Genomic DNA, 18,376 nt, shown 5'->3' with positions numbered 1-18,376 from the left:
CCATTCTCGGCCATTGACGTTGAATTCAGGTCCGACGACGTTTCTGTCATTTCTTTAAAATCTGCAGAGTTATTTTTCGGCTTGTGCTTAGCGACACCGTCTTGACTGATTTCAGTCGTGGTGAATGAGTGTGGTCCATTTTCAGCATGAGAGTTGATTGATTCGGTCGTGAGCGGTATTTCATTCTTCGATGGAGGACTTCTCGAAACATTGACGTTATCATTGACGCCGTTTACGATTGGAGATTTGCAGACCAACAGCACAGAACTTCGAGACGTGGAACTGATTTTAGATATTGCATTCGGAAACGGATTTCGACTTTGTTTACGTTTGGAAGCAATGAACGGTCGTCGGACGTAGGATGGCGATGAGGTTGGAATAATCACGGTCGAATTGACTTTATTGAACGGGCGATTTGAAACGTTGGACGAGCGTGTTTGCATGATGCAGCCATCACAGAACCATTGGAAATTTGGCATTTCTCTATAGCACAAAAGCGCGTTCTTACTGAAGTTGACACATTCGGCATGAAACGATTGACGACAATTTCCATCACAAATGACCTTATTCGGATTGTCGTTTCGGAAATTATCATCACACACCGTACAATTGTTCATTTTCTCGATCTCTTGGCAATGTGTAAATAATATCAAATAGAACACGTTCTGCCTGTTGATAAATGGCAATGACAATAGCAGCTGTTGTTACTCATACACATACAGGCAATATTTTACTGGTCCATTGAAGCTTATTTCTCGATCATTTACAACGCCGAATCAACACTTTCGAACACTTTAGCGATAATATTTCGTTGAAAACACCTTCTTCAATAAGTTCAAATAGAAAAGACATTAAAAACGATCAAAAAGCGGTCAAAATCGAATAAAATTTTAGCACGAACAAAACGTGAGACTGTTACATTCCGCCATCTTCCTCCTATCTCAGGCTCCTGAACATGGATCATGGCCAACCGGCTGAAATGAGAAATAATTGAATGTAGCTTTCGAATGACACAACTTTTATGAAGAAAAAAATGTAAATGGTCAGGAATAATGGCTTCAAAGTTGATGAATTTTCCAGGACACTTTTTGGGAGAACCCTAATACCGACTCCATTCCGACTACTCTAAAAAAAATATTCTTCCATCAAATGAGCCATACTAATCAGAACAGAAGACATTTTTCAAAAAAATATTTTATTTTCGGAGATATTTGACTGTGAAGGTTTTCATACGAATGACTTTTCCGGCCGGAAAAACGATTTTCCATTTTCCGGGAAAAAAATTTGTTCCACAACTTTTTGTGGCAAACAACATGGAACAAAGAAAAACTTTAAAGAACTTAAGGCGCACGGAATTACATAAGTACCTGGACTACAAGCTGTTTTTGGGCTTACAATTCGTTTATTAGGAAATTGTGTTGGGCTGACAATGTCAAGTTCTTCTTCTTTTTTTATATTTACCGCGCGACTGACACCTGATGTCACAATAAATTAGTTTTTGAATCATTTCATGTTGTGTTTGCAGAAAATTTTGTTTACTTTAGTGAAATCCTCTGGCAGTTACATTAGATGCAAAAATCAGGTAAAATGATCTTTCGAATTATTGCATTCATCCACGGTGAATCATCACATTTAGATTTCTTCGAAAGTTGATAGTCCGCTCCGCAAGGAAAGTTACCTTTCGAACCATGTCAAAGCTCTATGAGCTCATACCCAGGCAAATTGGCTGTGAGGTCGTCGGTATCAATTTACAAACTGAGAACAGACCTGAAGGTATTACGTTTTTGAATACTAACAAAGAACATCATGTTGAACTCGTCATTACGCTCATTTTGTTCAATTGCATTTTTTGCTGTTTTCAGTGATCGAACAAATAAGAAAAGACGTTACTTCCCACAGAATATTGTTGTTTACGGGCCAAGGTATCATCGACGGTGCCAGACATGTGGAAATCAGTAGATGGTTTGGAGACTTGGAATCAACATTTTACAAACACGAGAAATCACCCCATCCAGACGTTTTTAGAGTTTCAAATGATGCGACTGAAGGATGCCGCGGTAGGATGCTTATCAAAATTTTTAATTTCCAACGGCCCAGTGCCGGACTGGCTCAAAAAAGCCCTTCGGGCGTTGTATGGAGAAACTCCTCAAAAAGCCCTTCGTCGTCATTTATCCATGCAAAAATCAAAAGGCCCTTCGGGAATCGCCCGAACGCCCATAGGGCCAGTCCGGCACTGCAGCGGCCAGATTTCAGATTCACTAAATTCATGTAATCGCCCATGCACACGCGTATCTTTTCGTGTTAGGTGTTGGTAGAACCGGATGGCATATCGATGGTTCGTTTCAACCTGCACCGTTCGGCTATTCCTTGTATCACATGGTGTCAGTCCCATCGGACGGAGCTACACAATTTCTCCCATTGACAGAGTTCATCGAAAATTTGAAAACGGAAACATTTGCCAAATGGAACCAATTATGGATGATGAGCGATCGCCGATCGGGGCCCATACATCCGTTGATTTATAAACATCCATTGACGAAGAAGCTGGTACGAAACCATTCAATTTTCTTTTTCATTCTTCAAAATGTAATTCGTTCTTCATTCTAGGTAATGTGCCTTCATCTGGGTATGACCGAACGTTTTATCTCGAACTATGGAGGATCGAAAGAAAAATTGTTGAGCATCGAAGAAAGTGAACAGATTCTTCGAGAAATTCACGACGAAATAACTGTGAGAAATCAGAAGCTTATCTACAGGCATGAGGTGAGTGTCTACTGTCCACTGACTCAAAACCCATTGTTCATTTCATGAAATAAACTTTTTCCGGTAGTGGCAACCCGGTGAGTTTATTATTTCCGATAATTTGGCTGTTGGTCATGAGGCGGTTCCTGAAACTCAATACTCTAGAGATCGAGTTGGATTGCGTGTGTTGCATAGAACGACTATACAAGGCGTTCATAAACCTAATAAAGATTGAATGAGGAGAATTGTTATATTTTCGTCGACTGAATTCTTTGATGAAATGAAAACATTTGTATGCCGATCCACAAACCATTCTTTTCAATTTTATTTTTATTTGTTGGGACAAAAGATTGGAAGATTTAAAAATCTCCAGCAACCTGACATAGTCGAGCTAATAAATCAGTCAATTGAAGCAACGAATTCAAACCATCAATGATGCGCATGTGAGTCTCACCAATCAAAAGTTTCCGAACGAGTCAACAGAACAGTCGGACCGTTTGCTGCGACTCTGAGTTCCGTACGAAACCGTATATTTTTTGCGAACGTGACCCTACTGCGTCTGTCGTTCTACTTAAGTCTATTGCTCCCAAAAACACTAAGGCTGACCTAACTCACGATGGGCCGACCCGAATATGCCCATCTTCGAACTTAGCCTCACTATGTCAACTACCTTTCGAGGATTTTTTTTTAAATCGATTATCTTGAGTACGGCGTGACGGAAAGACAGACACCATTTTTATTGCGGATTCGTCATCTATGAACATAGGCAAACACTTTGCCCTTACCGTCTGCCTCAAATTCTATCAATTACACACAACATCGTAATCTTATAGAGATTTCATATAAACAAACTCACCTCTCATGAGAATTGCAATACCCTATCTAGCAACCAAACTTCGTTTTGACGCAGTCAAAATACCACCTTATTTTGACAAATGTGACACTGACTTTCTTTGTAATAGAGTTGTGCCGTGCCTCGCTTTTTAAAGCAATATCGACGTCCCGCGAAAAAGACAAATTTTAAAGTTTATTTCATTTTTGAACACCAAAATAACGGAGCAACACACAAAAAAATACGTCACAATCACAAATTATTCATTTTCGAACACCGAAATGGTAAGAGTAGACGTAATATATTCAACACAAAAAATGACATCGCTGCTCATACTTCATTTAATTTATTTTTAAAAGTGTAAAATTTTCAATGACAGAATACACTGTACAGTCTTACCACCTTCCTTAATTTTCCTAGTTTGGTTGCTAGAGAGGGTATTGGAATCGCCATGTCGTCCGGTTTGTAGCCTTTGGAATTTACATGTAAATTACAGCGTAGTCAGTCAAAATGTAGAATAGGGTTTGAAGAATACAAAGAAATAAGGCGTGAATTTGACCGAATTTGCTAGAAAGAGTATTGGCTCAAATCAAGGTAAGTAAAAAAATCTCTTGCTAATATTCAGGTCAAATGAAGTAATAGATCAGATGGTAAAACAACTGTCTGTGCACGATTTTCATAATTTGAGTGTTTTACAATAGCAGTGTTTGTAGCAGAGCTGTGGTGTTAGTTATTGAAGTGCTAAGGTGACCTTCTCAAAGTGTGATTTCATTTGACTATAAAAATTCTACAGAATTTTGATCCCCCTGTTTGACGTTTCTGTCGTTACTAGAGATTGTCATTTGAATATGGTAAAATTTGCAAACAATTGTCTAACATTAATAGTCTGGGTTCTTATGTCAATACGCGCGATAGGCGTTTCCTGAGTTTTTCAGTTATACCATTCGACTGGGCTTGAAAAATTATAAAACATATGTCTTTTTCAAAAATATTAATTTTTCATACATTTTTTGGGTGCGAACCGTTTTTAGACCCGTACGAAGTACTGGGGTCTTATAGGTTTACGCATACGTTTGTAACACGTCGAATTGGACTCCCTGAGTAAGGGGAAACCTATTGTGGTTGTCTAGAGATGCCAAATCCGCGAAAAAAAATGTCCGTCTGTCCGTCTGTCTGTCTGCACGATAACTTGAGTAAAACGCATCCGATTTTGAAAATTCTTTTTTTTCCCGTTTGGTAATGTCAAAAGACAGGCTAAGTTCGAAGATGAGTGATTTTGGATCGACCCCTCCCGAGCTGTGGCCCAATAAGTGCTTTACGGTTTTTCGAAGATATCTCCGGACATTTAAGCGTTAAACTTGTAAGTGATACGTCAAATAAAAGGTATTTACAATACCGATCGACAAAAAAAAATGGAAATCGGATGACCGACTCGTGAGTTAGACCCCTTGGTGTGGACCAGGCACAGGGCGGCAAGCAGTTTTTGCTTGTAGGTCGGCCACATTTGAACATATTTCGTCTGTTTTAGCTTTATTAGATAGGTATTGACCGTACCAATCAGGGAATTTTTTTTTTATGAAATTATGTTCTCCGGAGCGTGAGCTAGGTCTCTTGGAGTGAGCTCTTATCTGGCTACTCGGCCGTACAGTGAACGTGGAGTATTTTGTCAATATCTCGAGTAAATTTTGACCGAATTTCATGAATTTTTTTTTGTTTGAAACGTATTAACGAATGTAAAGCGTCGGTACTATTTCCGGTCTCCTAACAAAATGGCTGCCGGCGGCCATATTGGATTTTATTAAAAGTGATATAAAGTGGGAAAAATGATGCTTAGAGAGTTTCTGTTAACATGGAAATAATGTGTTAAGTGTGAGGGGTTTCAGGGATTCCATATATGGACATCTATATATACCTATATACAGCTATATTGAGCTATATACAGGCATATAGAGCTGCATAATAGCATATATTCCTCTGTGAAATGTTTATTTATAGTGAAATATAGGTAAATAAAGCGGTATATAGCTGTTTAAATAGGAATTTATGAAAGTTGACTTCGTACGGGGCTGTCTATATTGCCTCCGGCAATTTATTTGTATATGATAACAAGGCAAAGAGTGGATAATGTAAGTGATTTTAAAGGCTTTTGACACGAATAGGTGTTTCGTACGGGTCGGCGTTAGCTATGTTTTTTTAACATAAGAGCCCAGACTATAACCAGAACAGGGATTCGCAATTTCTGCTTTTCAGTCTCGCGAGATTTTTTAAAGAGAAAACTGTTTACAAACCAAAATCATTTATTCTTTCTCTAGTCTCCAGAGTTCCTTTTCTTTCTTCATTATCCTCTCGAGTAGGGACTTGCTGCATTGGTTAGAACCGTATATTTCCCAGGTATGGTGCTGTTAAACAGAACACATTCGTTAGAGTAAAAAAGGCAAAACAACATTTTGACTTCGACAACGTCTTGACGAAGATCGTGAAACTTACGTTGACGGGGAAGATATACCCATTCGGCTGGTCACTGCCGGATTTCCGAACATGGTTGCAGTAAACGTTGAAGACGGTGTCGATACACTTTCCACCCAAAGGTCGATAGCTCGCCGATGGCTGCACATATCTGATAAATTCACTCCGGTTTGGTTATTCTAATATCGTCATCGAAACATCGATTTTCCCTTAAATTATTTACCATTCTCGCTTCCAATTAGAAATACTCCGAACGGACATCCCGGCTGAAATCTTCTACCTGTGTTCACATAGAAGTCTGCTGTTCCGGTCAATCTTGATGTTCCATATTCTCCACCGTCTGTGTGAATTATATCGACGTAAGTTGCGTCATTTCGATTGATAAGAGAAAACTGGCGATTAATGGATATGGATAGAACAGTGCACGAGCTGGATCCAAGCCTGCTATTCTGTTATATGGCATTGTGACATCATGGTTGAGTATTGGGTAAAATTTCTTGCTTAACTAAGTAATCACCTAGGTAGTTTGTATATTCCCTTCGAATTGGCGATTACGGTTCGTCCTGCTTGGCCAAGTAAATGAGCTCCAAGACCATGACCAACGAGTAAAATGCTGCTAACTGGAATACCTCGCGAAAATAAGTACAAGTAACTGTTTCCCAATTTTGTACCAGCCTAAAGAAAACAATAAGCGACAAACAGCGCACAGGCATTAGCATTAGAAAGATTTGGGAGGCCAATGAACCCATAGTATGCTGTGTTTCTTTCTTACATTTCATGAACGTAATAACTTGGTTACGTCGCAAATTGCCGAATTCTAGAAACCACCACCTCATACTGAAAATAGCGCAGATACTTGGGCTGAACATTTGTCCTTAAAATACGCTTACCTCGAACGCATTAGCAACAGCAGCGGGATACGTGCCACTTGCCAACGCAGCCCAGTCCAGGACAAATACATTAACTCCGCCCATTTTAAAATAGGCCTCCACTATTGACTGGCTTTTCGCCGAAAATGGTGAGTCTAAATAACCAGGGACGTAAAGCGCATTCGGAAGGCTCACATTATACTTCGGATCGATGCTCACTATTTCAGTTTGGTCGAAGTTAATTTTGATGTATTCTGTTGGACTGTAAAAACCATTGAATCCGAATGAGTGAAACAGAAATATTCAAATTTTGAAATGAAATGAGGGATTCTTTTGAAAAACAGCCTACCGAAATCGGGCGTGTTTTCTAGTGGAACTTTTTATAGGTACCTAGAAAGGACTTCGACCCTAGAAGCCAAATTAACTCTCAAAAAAATTCTTCGAAGCTTTTATGGCTGGTGAAAGGTGATCGAAAGCCGAAAATTTGCACTTTTCTTACCAAAATTTCTCCAGGTACACGAGCCGTACAGGGTCGTGTGGGGTGTCATTAGAAAGGTAATCACATGTACTATTGAGCCGAATAGAGACTTATTGGGTTTAAAATTCATCGACACTGAAATATGTGCAGTTGAAGTTTTCAACAGAAAACTTGCACTTTTCTTACCAATATTTCTCTAGTTACACGAGCCGTACATGGTGGTGTGGGACATCATTTGAAAGGTAATTTTATGTGCTTTCGGGCCAAATATGGTCTTATGGGGTTTGGATGCATATGCGATGAAATATGGGCACTTAAACATTTCAACTTCTCATATTTAATCGAAGATGCTTTCAAACCCCCATTAGACCCTATTTGGCCCAAAAGCACATAAAATTACCTTTCAAATGATACCCCACACCACCATGTACGGCTCGTGTAACTAGAGAAATATTGGTAAGAAAAGTGCAAGTTTTCTGTTGAAAACTTCAACTGCACATATTTCAGTGTCGATGAATTTTAAACCCAATAAGTCTCTATTCGACTCAATAGTACATGTGATTACCTTTCTAATGACACCCCACACGACCCTGTACGGCTCGTGTATCCGGAGAAATTTTGGTAAGAAATGTGCAAGTTTTCGGTTTTAGATCACCTTTCACCAGTCACAAAAGCTTCGAAGAATTTTTTTGAAAGTGGTTTTGGGTTCTAGGGTCGAAGTCCTTTCTAGACACATATAAAAAAGTCCACTGGAAAATGCTTCCGATTTCGGTAGGCTGTTTTTCAAAAGAATCCCTCATTGTTTTGCTGTCGTTTTATGGGTTGATACCGTTCGTCGCATAATTGAAAATTCGGATTTTTTAGACTTTTTTTATGCAAGACTGCAACAAATTTTCAACATTCAACCTGACTCCAACGCAGTGCAAAAGTGCCGGACTTAATAGCTGCCAAATAGAGTACTATTTTGTATGAAAAATTTTCCCACATTTTTTTACAGTGTTAAAATTTGTATGACACACTGTCCAGTTTCAGTACTCAATTTACGAGTACCACTCATGCTTGAAGTACTTTTCCGTTGGTCACAACAGTAGTGATTCCATTCGAAATTTCAACTCAATATTTCAGTACGTTTCACTGATTTGAATAACAAAACTAAATTTTTAGATTAATAGGTAACTCAGTCCTCCAGAATTTTTTTTTACCTTTTGAAGAACACATACAAAAGTTGATCAATGCCGAAAGGGGATGCGGACGTTATCATTGTAATACCTTTGAAAGAAATAACCAAAATTCAGTTCCAGCAAAGAATTTTTCATTTGCCAAATGTACGTAACGAACCGATGATAATGATAAGACAAAATGTTCTTGGATTGATCATAATGGATGTCGACTAAAATTGTAGAAGCTCAACGTTTGGATTAACTAACGAGACTAGCATCTGTTTCCAATAAAAAGAAGAAAAAAATCAAAATTGACAAAAGTTAAGTGTCTCACTATCGGTGAAACGAGCGCCGAGTCAATAACCGACAGGTATTTGTCAGATATGTCAGCCACAACGATTCTCTCACTCAGGCCTAAACCAGTCTGCTTACTCTTTGAATGAATCGTTTCTGACAATATAATGAACGCGGCGGACGACACCTCTACACTGATTTAACTAAAACGAAACTGGTTTAAGAAACAGTCGTTGGTTTTAGGACACATGCGTATCAGTAGGTTAACAACCACATTAGGTTCAGCCGATATGCTGATTGCATGGTCCAATGGTTATTCGCACCTAATCAGGTATAATGTATAATTGAGTGGTATGTTATATCGTGCGGCTCATGCTCTCAGTTATTCACACGCTTTTCGGTATGTGACTTACTCGATACACTCGAAGAGTAGTGCCATTTTAAGGCTACACTCTTCAGTTGTTAACTTAAGCTAGCCTTACTCTACTACCGCAAAATCGAAAGTCATTGTTGTACTTACATTGCAAAGAACTAATTCATTTAAAAGAAATTCAGTGGTGCAAGTCCATGCAGCAAGCAACCAGGGCTCCAGGCGTTGAATTAAAGCACCATGCAAAAACATGTGGAAGTTGATCTCCTCAAAAAAACAATTTTCAATAAAATCGAAAAAGCGGGTGCTGTGCGATGTCCCAATGTTGTTACAACTTGTAAAAGGTAAAGCACATCAGGTAGTTCCAATGCTGTCACTGTTACAACTTGCATATGCTTACCATTTGTTGAACGTTAACACTTGGGGTCCGAGGTGATCTTTTTAAAATTTACTTTACGTTAGTTTCATCTCGAACAGTCTGTTTGACTTTTAAAAATTGTGTGTCTAGCCCAATTGACTCTTCGTTCGGTTTCTGATTATACGTCTTCAGTCTCGGAAGATTTTTAAAGAGAAAAACTGATCACAAACAAAAATAGTTTATTCTTTCTCTAGTCTCCAGAGTACCGTTTCTTTCTTCATTATCCTCTCGAGTAGGGACTTGCTGCATTGGTTAGTAGCGTATACTTCCCAGGTATGGTGCTATTAATCAGAACACATCCATCAGAGCGAAAAAGGCGAAAAAACATTTTGACTTTAACAACGTCTGGACGAAGATTATGAAACTTACGTTGACGGGGAAGATACACCCATTCGGCTGGTCACTGCAGGATTTCCGAACATAGTTGCAGTAAATGTTGAAGACGGTGTCGATACACTTTCCGCCCAAAGGTCGATAGCTCGCCGATGGCTGCACATATCTGATAAATTCACTCCGGTTTGGTTAGTCTAATATCGTCATCGAAACATCGATTTTCCCTTAAATTATTTACCATTCTCGCTTCCAATTAGAAATACTCCGAACGGACATCCCGGCTGAAATCTTCTACCTGTGTTCACATAGAAGTCTGCTGTTCCGGTCAATCTTGATGTTCCATATTCTCCACCATCTGTGTGAATTATGTCAACGTACGTGGCGTCATTCCGATTGATGTGTCGGAATCCAGGTACCAGTGGATATGGATAGAACAGAGCACGAGCTGGATCCAAACCTGTTATTCTGTTTTAGTATAGTATTGTCAGAGAAAAGTTGAGTATTGGATGAAAGTCTGCTGTCGTATGTGTAACTCATTGATCACCTGGGTATTTGGTACTTTCCGTTCGAATTGGTGATTACTGTTCGTCCGGCTTGGCCAAGTAAATGAGCTCCAAGACCATGACCAACGACTATAATGGTACTAACTGGAACCCCTTGTGAAAATAAGTACAAGTAAGTGTTTCCCACTTTTGTTCCAGCCTGAAAGAATGAGATTACAAATCGTTTCATTGTTCGTCACGGTTTTTATATCTTTTAATTGAGTTCAGTGTGCAATTAAACTTGATTTCCCTCGTGAATTTTTGTTGTAGCATTGTCTGATGACAGTTCGGGGAAGAAAATGTACATTTTCTACACTCCTGTTTTGACAGGGGATAAATAACTTTTTGTCCCCCAAACTGTCATCCTTGTTTTTTGTATCGTATCTTCAACCCTAGAAAAAAACATAGCTAACGCCGACCCGTACGAAACACCTATTCGTATCAAAAGCCTTTACTGTGAAACTCTTCATTTCTTTTACTTCATTCTCTACTGAAAAGCTATTCGCCCTTTAAAATCACTTGCATTATCCACTCTTTGCCTTGTTATCATATACAAATAAATTGCCGGAGGCAATATAGACAGCCCCGTACGAAGTCAACTTTCATAAATTCCTATTTAAACAGCTATATACCGCTATATTTAACTATATTTCACTATAAATAAACATTTCACAGTGGAATATATGCTATTATATAGCTCTATATGCCTGTATATAGCTCAATATAGCTGTATATAGGTATATACAGATATCCATATATGGAATCCCTGAAACCCCACACACATAACAAATTATTTCCATGTTAACAGAAACACTCTAAGTACCATTTTTCCCAAGATATATCACTTTTATTAAAATCCAATATGGCCGCCAGCAGCCATTTTTTAGGAGACCGGAAATAGTACCGACGCTTTACATTCGTTAATACCTTTCAAACAAAAAAAAATTCATGAAATTCGGTCAAAATTTACTCGAGATATTGACAAAATACTCCACGTTCACTGTACGGACGAGTAGCCAGATAAGAGCTCACTCCAAGAGACCTAGCTCACGCTCCGGAGAACATAATTTCATAAACTTTTTTTTCCCTGATTGGTACGGTCAATACCTATCTAATAAAGCTAAAAAGAAAGAAATATGTTTAAATTTGGCCGACCTACAAGCAAAAACTGCTTGCCGCCCTGTGCCTGTTCCACACCAAGGGGTCTAACTTACGAGTCGGTCATCCGATTTCCATAAACTTTTTTGTTGTCGATCGGTATTGTAAATACCTTTTATTTGACGTATCAGTTACAAGTTTAACGTTTGAATGTCCGGAGATATCTTCGAAAAACCGTAAAGCACTTATTGGGCCACAGCTCGGGAGGGGTCGATCCAAAATCACTCATCTTCGAACTTAGCCTGTCTTTTGACATTACCAAACGGGAAAAAAAAGAATTTTCAAAATCGGATGCGTTTTACTCAAGTTATCGTGCAGACGGACAGACGGACATCTTTTTTTTTCACTGATTTGGCATCTCTAGACAACCACAATAGGTTTCCCCTTACTCAGGGAGTCCAATTCGACGTGTTACGGACGTATGCGTAAACGCATAAGACCCCAGTACTTCGTACGGGTCTAAAAATAGAAAATTTCAACTCGAGCGATTCACGACCTTCGTTCCGCCTTGGCCTTAAAACCACGCTCTTATTGTAATTTCGTATTTTCCTCCCTCGGTAAGCAAATAACTATTCTCGATTAATGATCGATGGCAATATCTGTAACGAGGGGCGAACATTTAAAACATTCTTCGGCAAAGGATTTTTCCAATTTTTTTTCCTGGATTTTCAAGAATTTCAACAATAGATTCCGTTAAACGCTTACCTCGTACGCATTAGCAACAGCAGCGGGATACGAGCCACTAGCCAACGCAGCCCAGTCCAGGACAAATACATTAACGCCGCCCGTTTTAAAATAAGCCTCAACTACCGACTGGGTTTTCGCCGAAAATGGTGAGTCTAAATAACCAGGAACGTAAAGCACATTCGGAACACTCATATTATACTTAGGATTGCTTATCACTCTGTCAGTTTGGTCGAAGTTAATTTTGATATAGTCTGTTGCACTGCAAAAACCATTGAATCCGAATGAGTGAAACATACAGAAATATTCACATTTTGTTCTGGGAAGTGCTGAGAGTGCTTCGCTACCTCGCCCCAGCAACAGAAGATTCATCGGTCACAACAACAACAACAGTTAGTAATTCCATTCAATATTTCAGTAGATTTCACTGATTTAAATATCAAAATTAAATTTCTCGGTCAATAGTTTATCGACCTTAACGTCACTCAGTCCACCTGAAATTTAATTTTTAGGTGAAATTTACCTTTCGTAGAACATATATAAAAGTTGATCAATGCCGAAAGGGGATGCGGACGTTATCATTGTAATACCTTTGAAAGAAATAACCAAAATTCAGTTGCAGCAAAGAATTTTCCATTTCCCAATGGATGTAACGAACCGATGATAATGATAAGACACAATCTTTGTGGACCGATCATAATGGATGTCGACTAAAATTGTAGAAGCTCAACGTTTGGATTAACTAACGAGACTAGCATCTGTTTCCAATAAAAAGAAGAAAAAAATCCAAATTGACAAAAGTTAAGTGTCTCACTATAAGTGAAACGAGCGCCGAGTCAATAACCGACAGGTATTTGTCAGATATGTCAGCCGCAACGATTCTCTTACTCAGGCCTAAACCAGTCTGCTTACTCTTTGAATGAATCGTTTCTGACAATATAATGAACGCGGCGGACGACACTTCTACACTGATTTAACTAAAACGAAACTGGTTTAAGAAACAGTCGTTGGTTTTAGGACACATGCGTATCAGTAGGTTAACAACATTAGGTCAAGGGGGAAAGTACGCGAGTAAATACTGGGACAGGTGTTGTTTGGTCATCAATAGAAGGAAATAGTATGCCAATGGAAGTAGGTGGGACAAGATTGTCTCGCGTAGTTTCCCCCTCGCATTAGATTTAGCCGATATGCTAATCTTACGCGGATATGAATGGACCAATAAATGACTATTCGCATGGTAATCAGTTAATCGACTATTGAGTATGTTATATCGTGTGGCTCAGTTATTCGGACGCATCATTCATTTCGATCGATTTTTGATTATTCTCTTGACTGTTAAGTCAGGGGTCTTACGTTCGTTACTATAAGATCGGTTTTATGTGAAATGTATGAAATGTTAGCAAAAAAACAGAAATTACGTCTGTAACGCTTGATGGCACGATCAATGATTGAGTATTTGGAACGATTTTCACACATTCGGTTTTAATCGACGAGGAATACCATTTTTGGGGTCAAGTTCGTAGGTGGGCAATATCGGACTAATGATATCGGAGCTATTCCTAAACAATCTTTTCTAGAAGGGACGATAGCGAGGGTAGTGGAGCACCGATTTTCAAAATTTTGTTTCCTGTATTGCTCCACAGATGAACAAAATTGATCCAATGTTTAGGAGTTTATTGCAGAAAGAGTTTTTCCTTGAATGTTTAATGGTCGATAACTATTGGTATAGTTCTGAACCGATTTTCAAAAAACTTTGTTCCAATCGACAAAGAATGCAATATTCCGATTGCGGACATCAATTTTTCCAGACTTTATCCACAGACGAATATAACTAGGCCCCAACTCTTGGGTCATCAGTAGGCACTATGCATAAATTTTCCGTTTTGCAAGAGAGTTAAAAATGCCAATTATTTTTGGATGGCCACTTCCTGTGGTATTATCTCGGAATCGATGCCTTCGATTGTTTCTTTTTGTAGTCGTCTTTAAATCATTGCATAGTGTCGAGGCTTATGCATTTTGTGGCATTAATTTAGAGAATGAAGTTTCGAAGTTAAAATAAAAGAAACTTTCAGCGTCTTTTTATAAGTTCATCAGTCATGGGATCTGACCCATGGACCAAGTTTTTTGGTGAATATCTAATAGCTCGATTACTCGAAGAGTTGTAGTGGTAATGCCGTGTTAAAGCTACAGAGGGATGGATTATTTTGAATTTCGACTGACCGAAATCGGCGCTATTTTTTCCGGGACTTTTTTATATATGCCTAGTTAGGCCTTGGACCCTAGGCCCCAAAACCAGTCTCAGATAATTTTGATCTTCCATACCTGGCTGTTGGTCAATGGTGCTAAGTCGAAAAATGGGGTTTCGTAGTCCGGATTTCATTTACCTAAGGGGACAAGGACACGGTCGTGTATGGGTTCGTTGGAAAGCTGAGATGAAGTACTCCCGGGGCAAATATTGACTTCAAAAAATTTGGTGATAAACGGCCGAAAATATGACATCCGGAAAATTTCTCAAATACGACAGAATCCGGGTGAAGTTTGACGAGGGCTGGGACATCACTAATGCAATTATTTGGTTAAATTATAACTTATTATGAATGTCAGTTTTACAGCGATACCAATATGTAGTCGTTTAGCTTTGGGAACACACAGGTTTTTGTCTGTTAAGTAGTCACGTGCTAAACGACTGCATATTGGTATCGCTGTTAAACTGAGGTCCTCCACATTCATAATAAGTTGTAATTTAACCAAATAATTGCATTAGTGATGTCCCAGCCCTCGTCAAAGTTCACCCGGATTCCGTCGTATTTGAGAAATTTTCCGGATGTCATATTTTCGGCCGTTTATCACCAAATTTTTTGAAGTTAACCCATACACGACCGTGTCCTTGTCCCCTTAGGTAAATGAAATCCGGACTACGAAACCCCATTTTTCGACTTAGCACCATTGACCAACAGCCAGGTATGGAAGATCAAAATTATCTGAGACTGGTTTTGGGGCCTAGGGACCAAGGCCTAACTTGGCATATATAAAAAAGCCCCGGAAAAAATAGCGCCGATTTCGGTCAGTCGAAATTCAAAAGAATCCCTCACAGCCTTCAATGTACTCATGGCAGAAGACTTCAGAAGAAGACAATTGATATTCTCACAAAGAGATCTTTATGGTCATGCCGGTAAAAGAAAATCGACGTCCTCGAAAGGGCAAATTCTTCGTAGTGACGAAAAAGTTTCATCATTTCACTTTGTAAAGGGAAAACAACTTGGAAAAGGTAAACTCGCATGAGGTCGTTCCAATGCTGTCTGCGTCACAACTTGTAAAAGGAAAAATCGAGGTAGTTCCAATTCTGTCTGAGTCTATGCTTAAAAGTGAAAATCCCGAGAGGTCGATCAATTTCAGTTTGTGTTACAATTTGTAAAAGAGTCAGTCCTACTAGGTCGTTCGAATGCTGTCTGAGTCTGTGCTAAAGCATACAATTTGTAAAATGCGAAATTCTGAGAGTTCGGTTAAATGCTGTCAGCGTCACAATTTGTAAAAGGGAAAATCGTATGAGGTCGTTCCAATGCTATGTGTGTCTGCATCACAGCATGCAATTTGTGAAAGGGGAAATCACAATTTTTATTTTGTGAAAAGGAAAATCCTTCGAGGTCGTTTTCACATTCAATTACTGATCTACTGATTATATTCTTAGTGTAGATAATTGAACGGCGAACGACGATTGAATATTCTGATATTCTGATTTCTTATCGAAAACATATAACTCGCGGTCTCTTTTTTGAACCGCACACAATATGAATCAATTATATCGGCTAATTAAACGTTTATGGATGCATTGCACGTAATAAACGAGAAAATTTACCCTCTATACTCAAACCAATTGCGGGCGGTAACATTAATTGGACAAAATGTTGTGTGGAAAACAAAAAATAAGTCTCATTCCTGTTTAACCAGTCAACGCTAGATCATTCATCATTGATCATGTGGAATCGTCGGAAATGTTTCGTTCAAATTGTTATTTTGCTATCGATTGAAGTTTCTCTAATTCAGTCGAATTGTAGTTGGGAAAGTAAATCCGTCGACGATTGCTCACTAAAATGCAACTCAAAGAACAATTTTTGGCCGTTGAGCCTTAAAAGTATTGCTAAAATTATGACTGAATTGAATAAAATATGGGAATCGGAGCCGGAGGTGAATCGTAGAAACTTTTTTTTTTTACTCTTAAACATTTCTCAATAGGAAAATCTTCTTGTTATATAAAGCGTGTTGCGTGTCATGAGGATGGTATCGATTTGAAACTGGAAAACATTAAGTATCCGGCCGATACTTTGACAGCAGATTTTTTTACAGCAGACGCAAAGGTGAAGTCACTGACGATCAAACTGAATTACATGATCGATAAGTCGGAAACGATCGAAGCCGATGCGTTTAATAGGGATCAGTTAAAGTTTATGAAAAAGTTGGTGATCGGCAATGCTATGTGTGAACCAATCAAAGTAGGAACATTTAATGGATTGGACAATTTAGAGGTGCTAAACATTGACGGGAGACAGCTAGGACATATTGAAACCGGCGTTCTGGATGTATTGAATGGTACGTTAAAAGAGTTTTCGATTGAACGGGCAGATTCGTTAATTCCCAATACGGAAATATCGATCGATGGTTTCACCGGTGCGAGAGCATTGCCCAAATTGGAAACGGTTAAATTCAAATACAATTTGAGAACATCGATCACTCGAGGCTCATTCGTCGGACTGACGAATGTGAAAACGTTAGATCTATCCAATTGTGAAATCGAATCAATTGCAGTAGGATCGTTCGATTCGTTGAATACTCTAGAAGTGTTAAAACTACAAGATAATCGCCTAACGACGATATCGGCCGGACTTTTCAGCAATATTCTAATCGGAAACAAAACTCAAATTTATTTAAAAGGAAACCGGCTTCTCTGCAACTGTGCTCTGATGCCATTCAAAATGTCTCTGATCGAACATTCCAATTTGTTTGATCAGCCGGAATGTCACATGCCGGGAAATAATGACTACTACGAAATAATCACAACCAAGTTCGACGATGAAAGTTGTGTTATACCTACAACGACGAATCCTTCACCTCCAACTTCATCGCCACCACGTCAATGCCAGTTACCCGATAGATCTGACACCCTTTTCATCGATCCTCCCACACATACAATGCAAATATCTCAAACAGTCGACAATGATGTCATGGTACGAGTTGATAACTTACCGGAAAATTCAATTTTGATTTGGTTTTCCATGGACGATCCCATGACCAATCTTACTGCAAAAACGAACTGTCGAATCGGTTCGGATGCGACATTTCACATTGACAATTTAGACTCGAATTCAGCTTACACCATCTGCCTGATGGATCACACGAAAGTGACGACTTCACCGTTAGATTGTAAATCTTTTGTCAAAAGAAGTGGAACGTCGGAGCCGTGGATTTACTATAGTGTGAAAAGCCGTTTCATAGGGGTCACATTTGTCGTTGGTTCTGTCAGCATCATGCTTGGTTCGGCGATTGGCGGACTGACCTACAAAATGTGGACGATGAAGAAACAAAAGCCGTTCGTAGGATGCTATCAATCGTCTCGGTGCAGTAGCATGAGGTAGTAGTCTGAATGTCTTTTCTTCCAATTCTATTGAAAATACCCCCAAAAAAAATGTTTAGCCGAAGCAGATTGTCCCTGATGACCAGACGGACAACCAACACAACCGTGCAGTACTTCATAAATGGCAATTACGATACTGCTCCTCCACTACCAGCGCGTCCAGCTTCGATGTTTCCAATGGATGAGCCAGTTTATGCTACAATCCGTGACATAAGAAGCATTTTAGCTCCATCGCAGGCAGCCGACAATTTACAAGCTTCGAGTGAGTTTGAGCTTAAAGCGATTTAAAAAAAAAATATTTTCTTGGATGTAGACGAACGACAAGCACCACAGTTGAGTGGAAGTTTCGTATATATATGAATGTCTAATCTGCCTTCTCTTTCGTTTGTAAAAATGACTTC

At 39.1% G+C, this 18,376-nt stretch overlaps 3 protein-coding genes across 5 annotated transcripts; 2 read left to right on the top strand and 1 right to left on the bottom strand.

Annotated features, from left to right (window-relative positions):
* Positions 1-1,451: 1,451 nt before the first annotated feature.
* On the top strand, positions 1,452-2,987 carry LOC119076118 (alpha-ketoglutarate-dependent sulfonate dioxygenase-like). Of its 3 annotated transcripts, none has more exons than XM_037182785.1 (6): positions 1,452-1,572; positions 1,633-1,773; positions 1,863-2,057; positions 2,306-2,547; positions 2,608-2,763; positions 2,831-2,987. In XM_037182785.1, exons 2-6 carry the CDS (start codon positions 1,689-1,691, stop codon positions 2,975-2,977), a joined length of 825 nt encoding a protein of 274 aa, XP_037038680.1. In that variant the 5' UTR covers positions 1,452-1,572; positions 1,633-1,688; the 3' UTR covers positions 2,978-2,987. The 3 variants fall into 3 exon arrangements, with proteins under 3 accessions (XP_037038680.1, XP_037038679.1, XP_037038681.1); XM_037182784.1 differs by having other exon boundaries at positions 1,475-1,582; positions 1,650-1,773; XM_037182786.1 differs by having other exon boundaries at positions 1,488-1,582; positions 1,637-1,773.
* A 2,882-nt stretch (positions 2,988-5,869) lies between these two features.
* On the bottom strand, positions 5,870-12,876 carry LOC119076137 (phospholipase A1-like). The gene is made up of 6 exons (XM_037182811.1): positions 12,870-12,876; positions 12,368-12,608; positions 10,507-10,664; positions 10,201-10,427; positions 6,062-6,191; positions 5,870-5,973 (listed from the first exon to the last, which is right to left on the bottom strand). The coding sequence occupies exons 2-6, from the start codon at positions 12,539-12,541 to the stop codon at positions 5,913-5,915; spliced, it is 750 nt and encodes a 249-aa protein (XP_037038706.1). The 5' UTR covers positions 12,542-12,608; positions 12,870-12,876; the 3' UTR covers positions 5,870-5,912.
* Positions 12,877-16,611: 3,735 nt separating this feature from the next.
* Positions 16,612-18,266, top strand: LOC119076069. Its single transcript, XM_037182713.1, has 2 exons — positions 16,612-17,972; positions 18,035-18,266. The coding sequence occupies exons 1-2, from the start codon at positions 16,732-16,734 to the stop codon at positions 18,261-18,263; spliced, it is 1,470 nt and encodes a 489-aa protein (XP_037038608.1). The 5' UTR covers positions 16,612-16,731; the 3' UTR covers positions 18,264-18,266.
* Positions 18,267-18,376: the final 110 nt, after the last annotated feature.

Source organism: Bradysia coprophila, unplaced genomic scaffold (assembly GCF_014529535.1).
Source record: "Bradysia coprophila strain Holo2 unplaced genomic scaffold, BU_Bcop_v1 contig_232, whole genome shotgun sequence".
Lineage (NCBI taxonomy): Eukaryota > Metazoa > Arthropoda > Insecta > Diptera > Sciaridae > Bradysia > Bradysia coprophila.
Note: the sequence above shows the minus strand (reverse complement) of the source record. Positions and strands in the feature narration are given on the sequence as shown.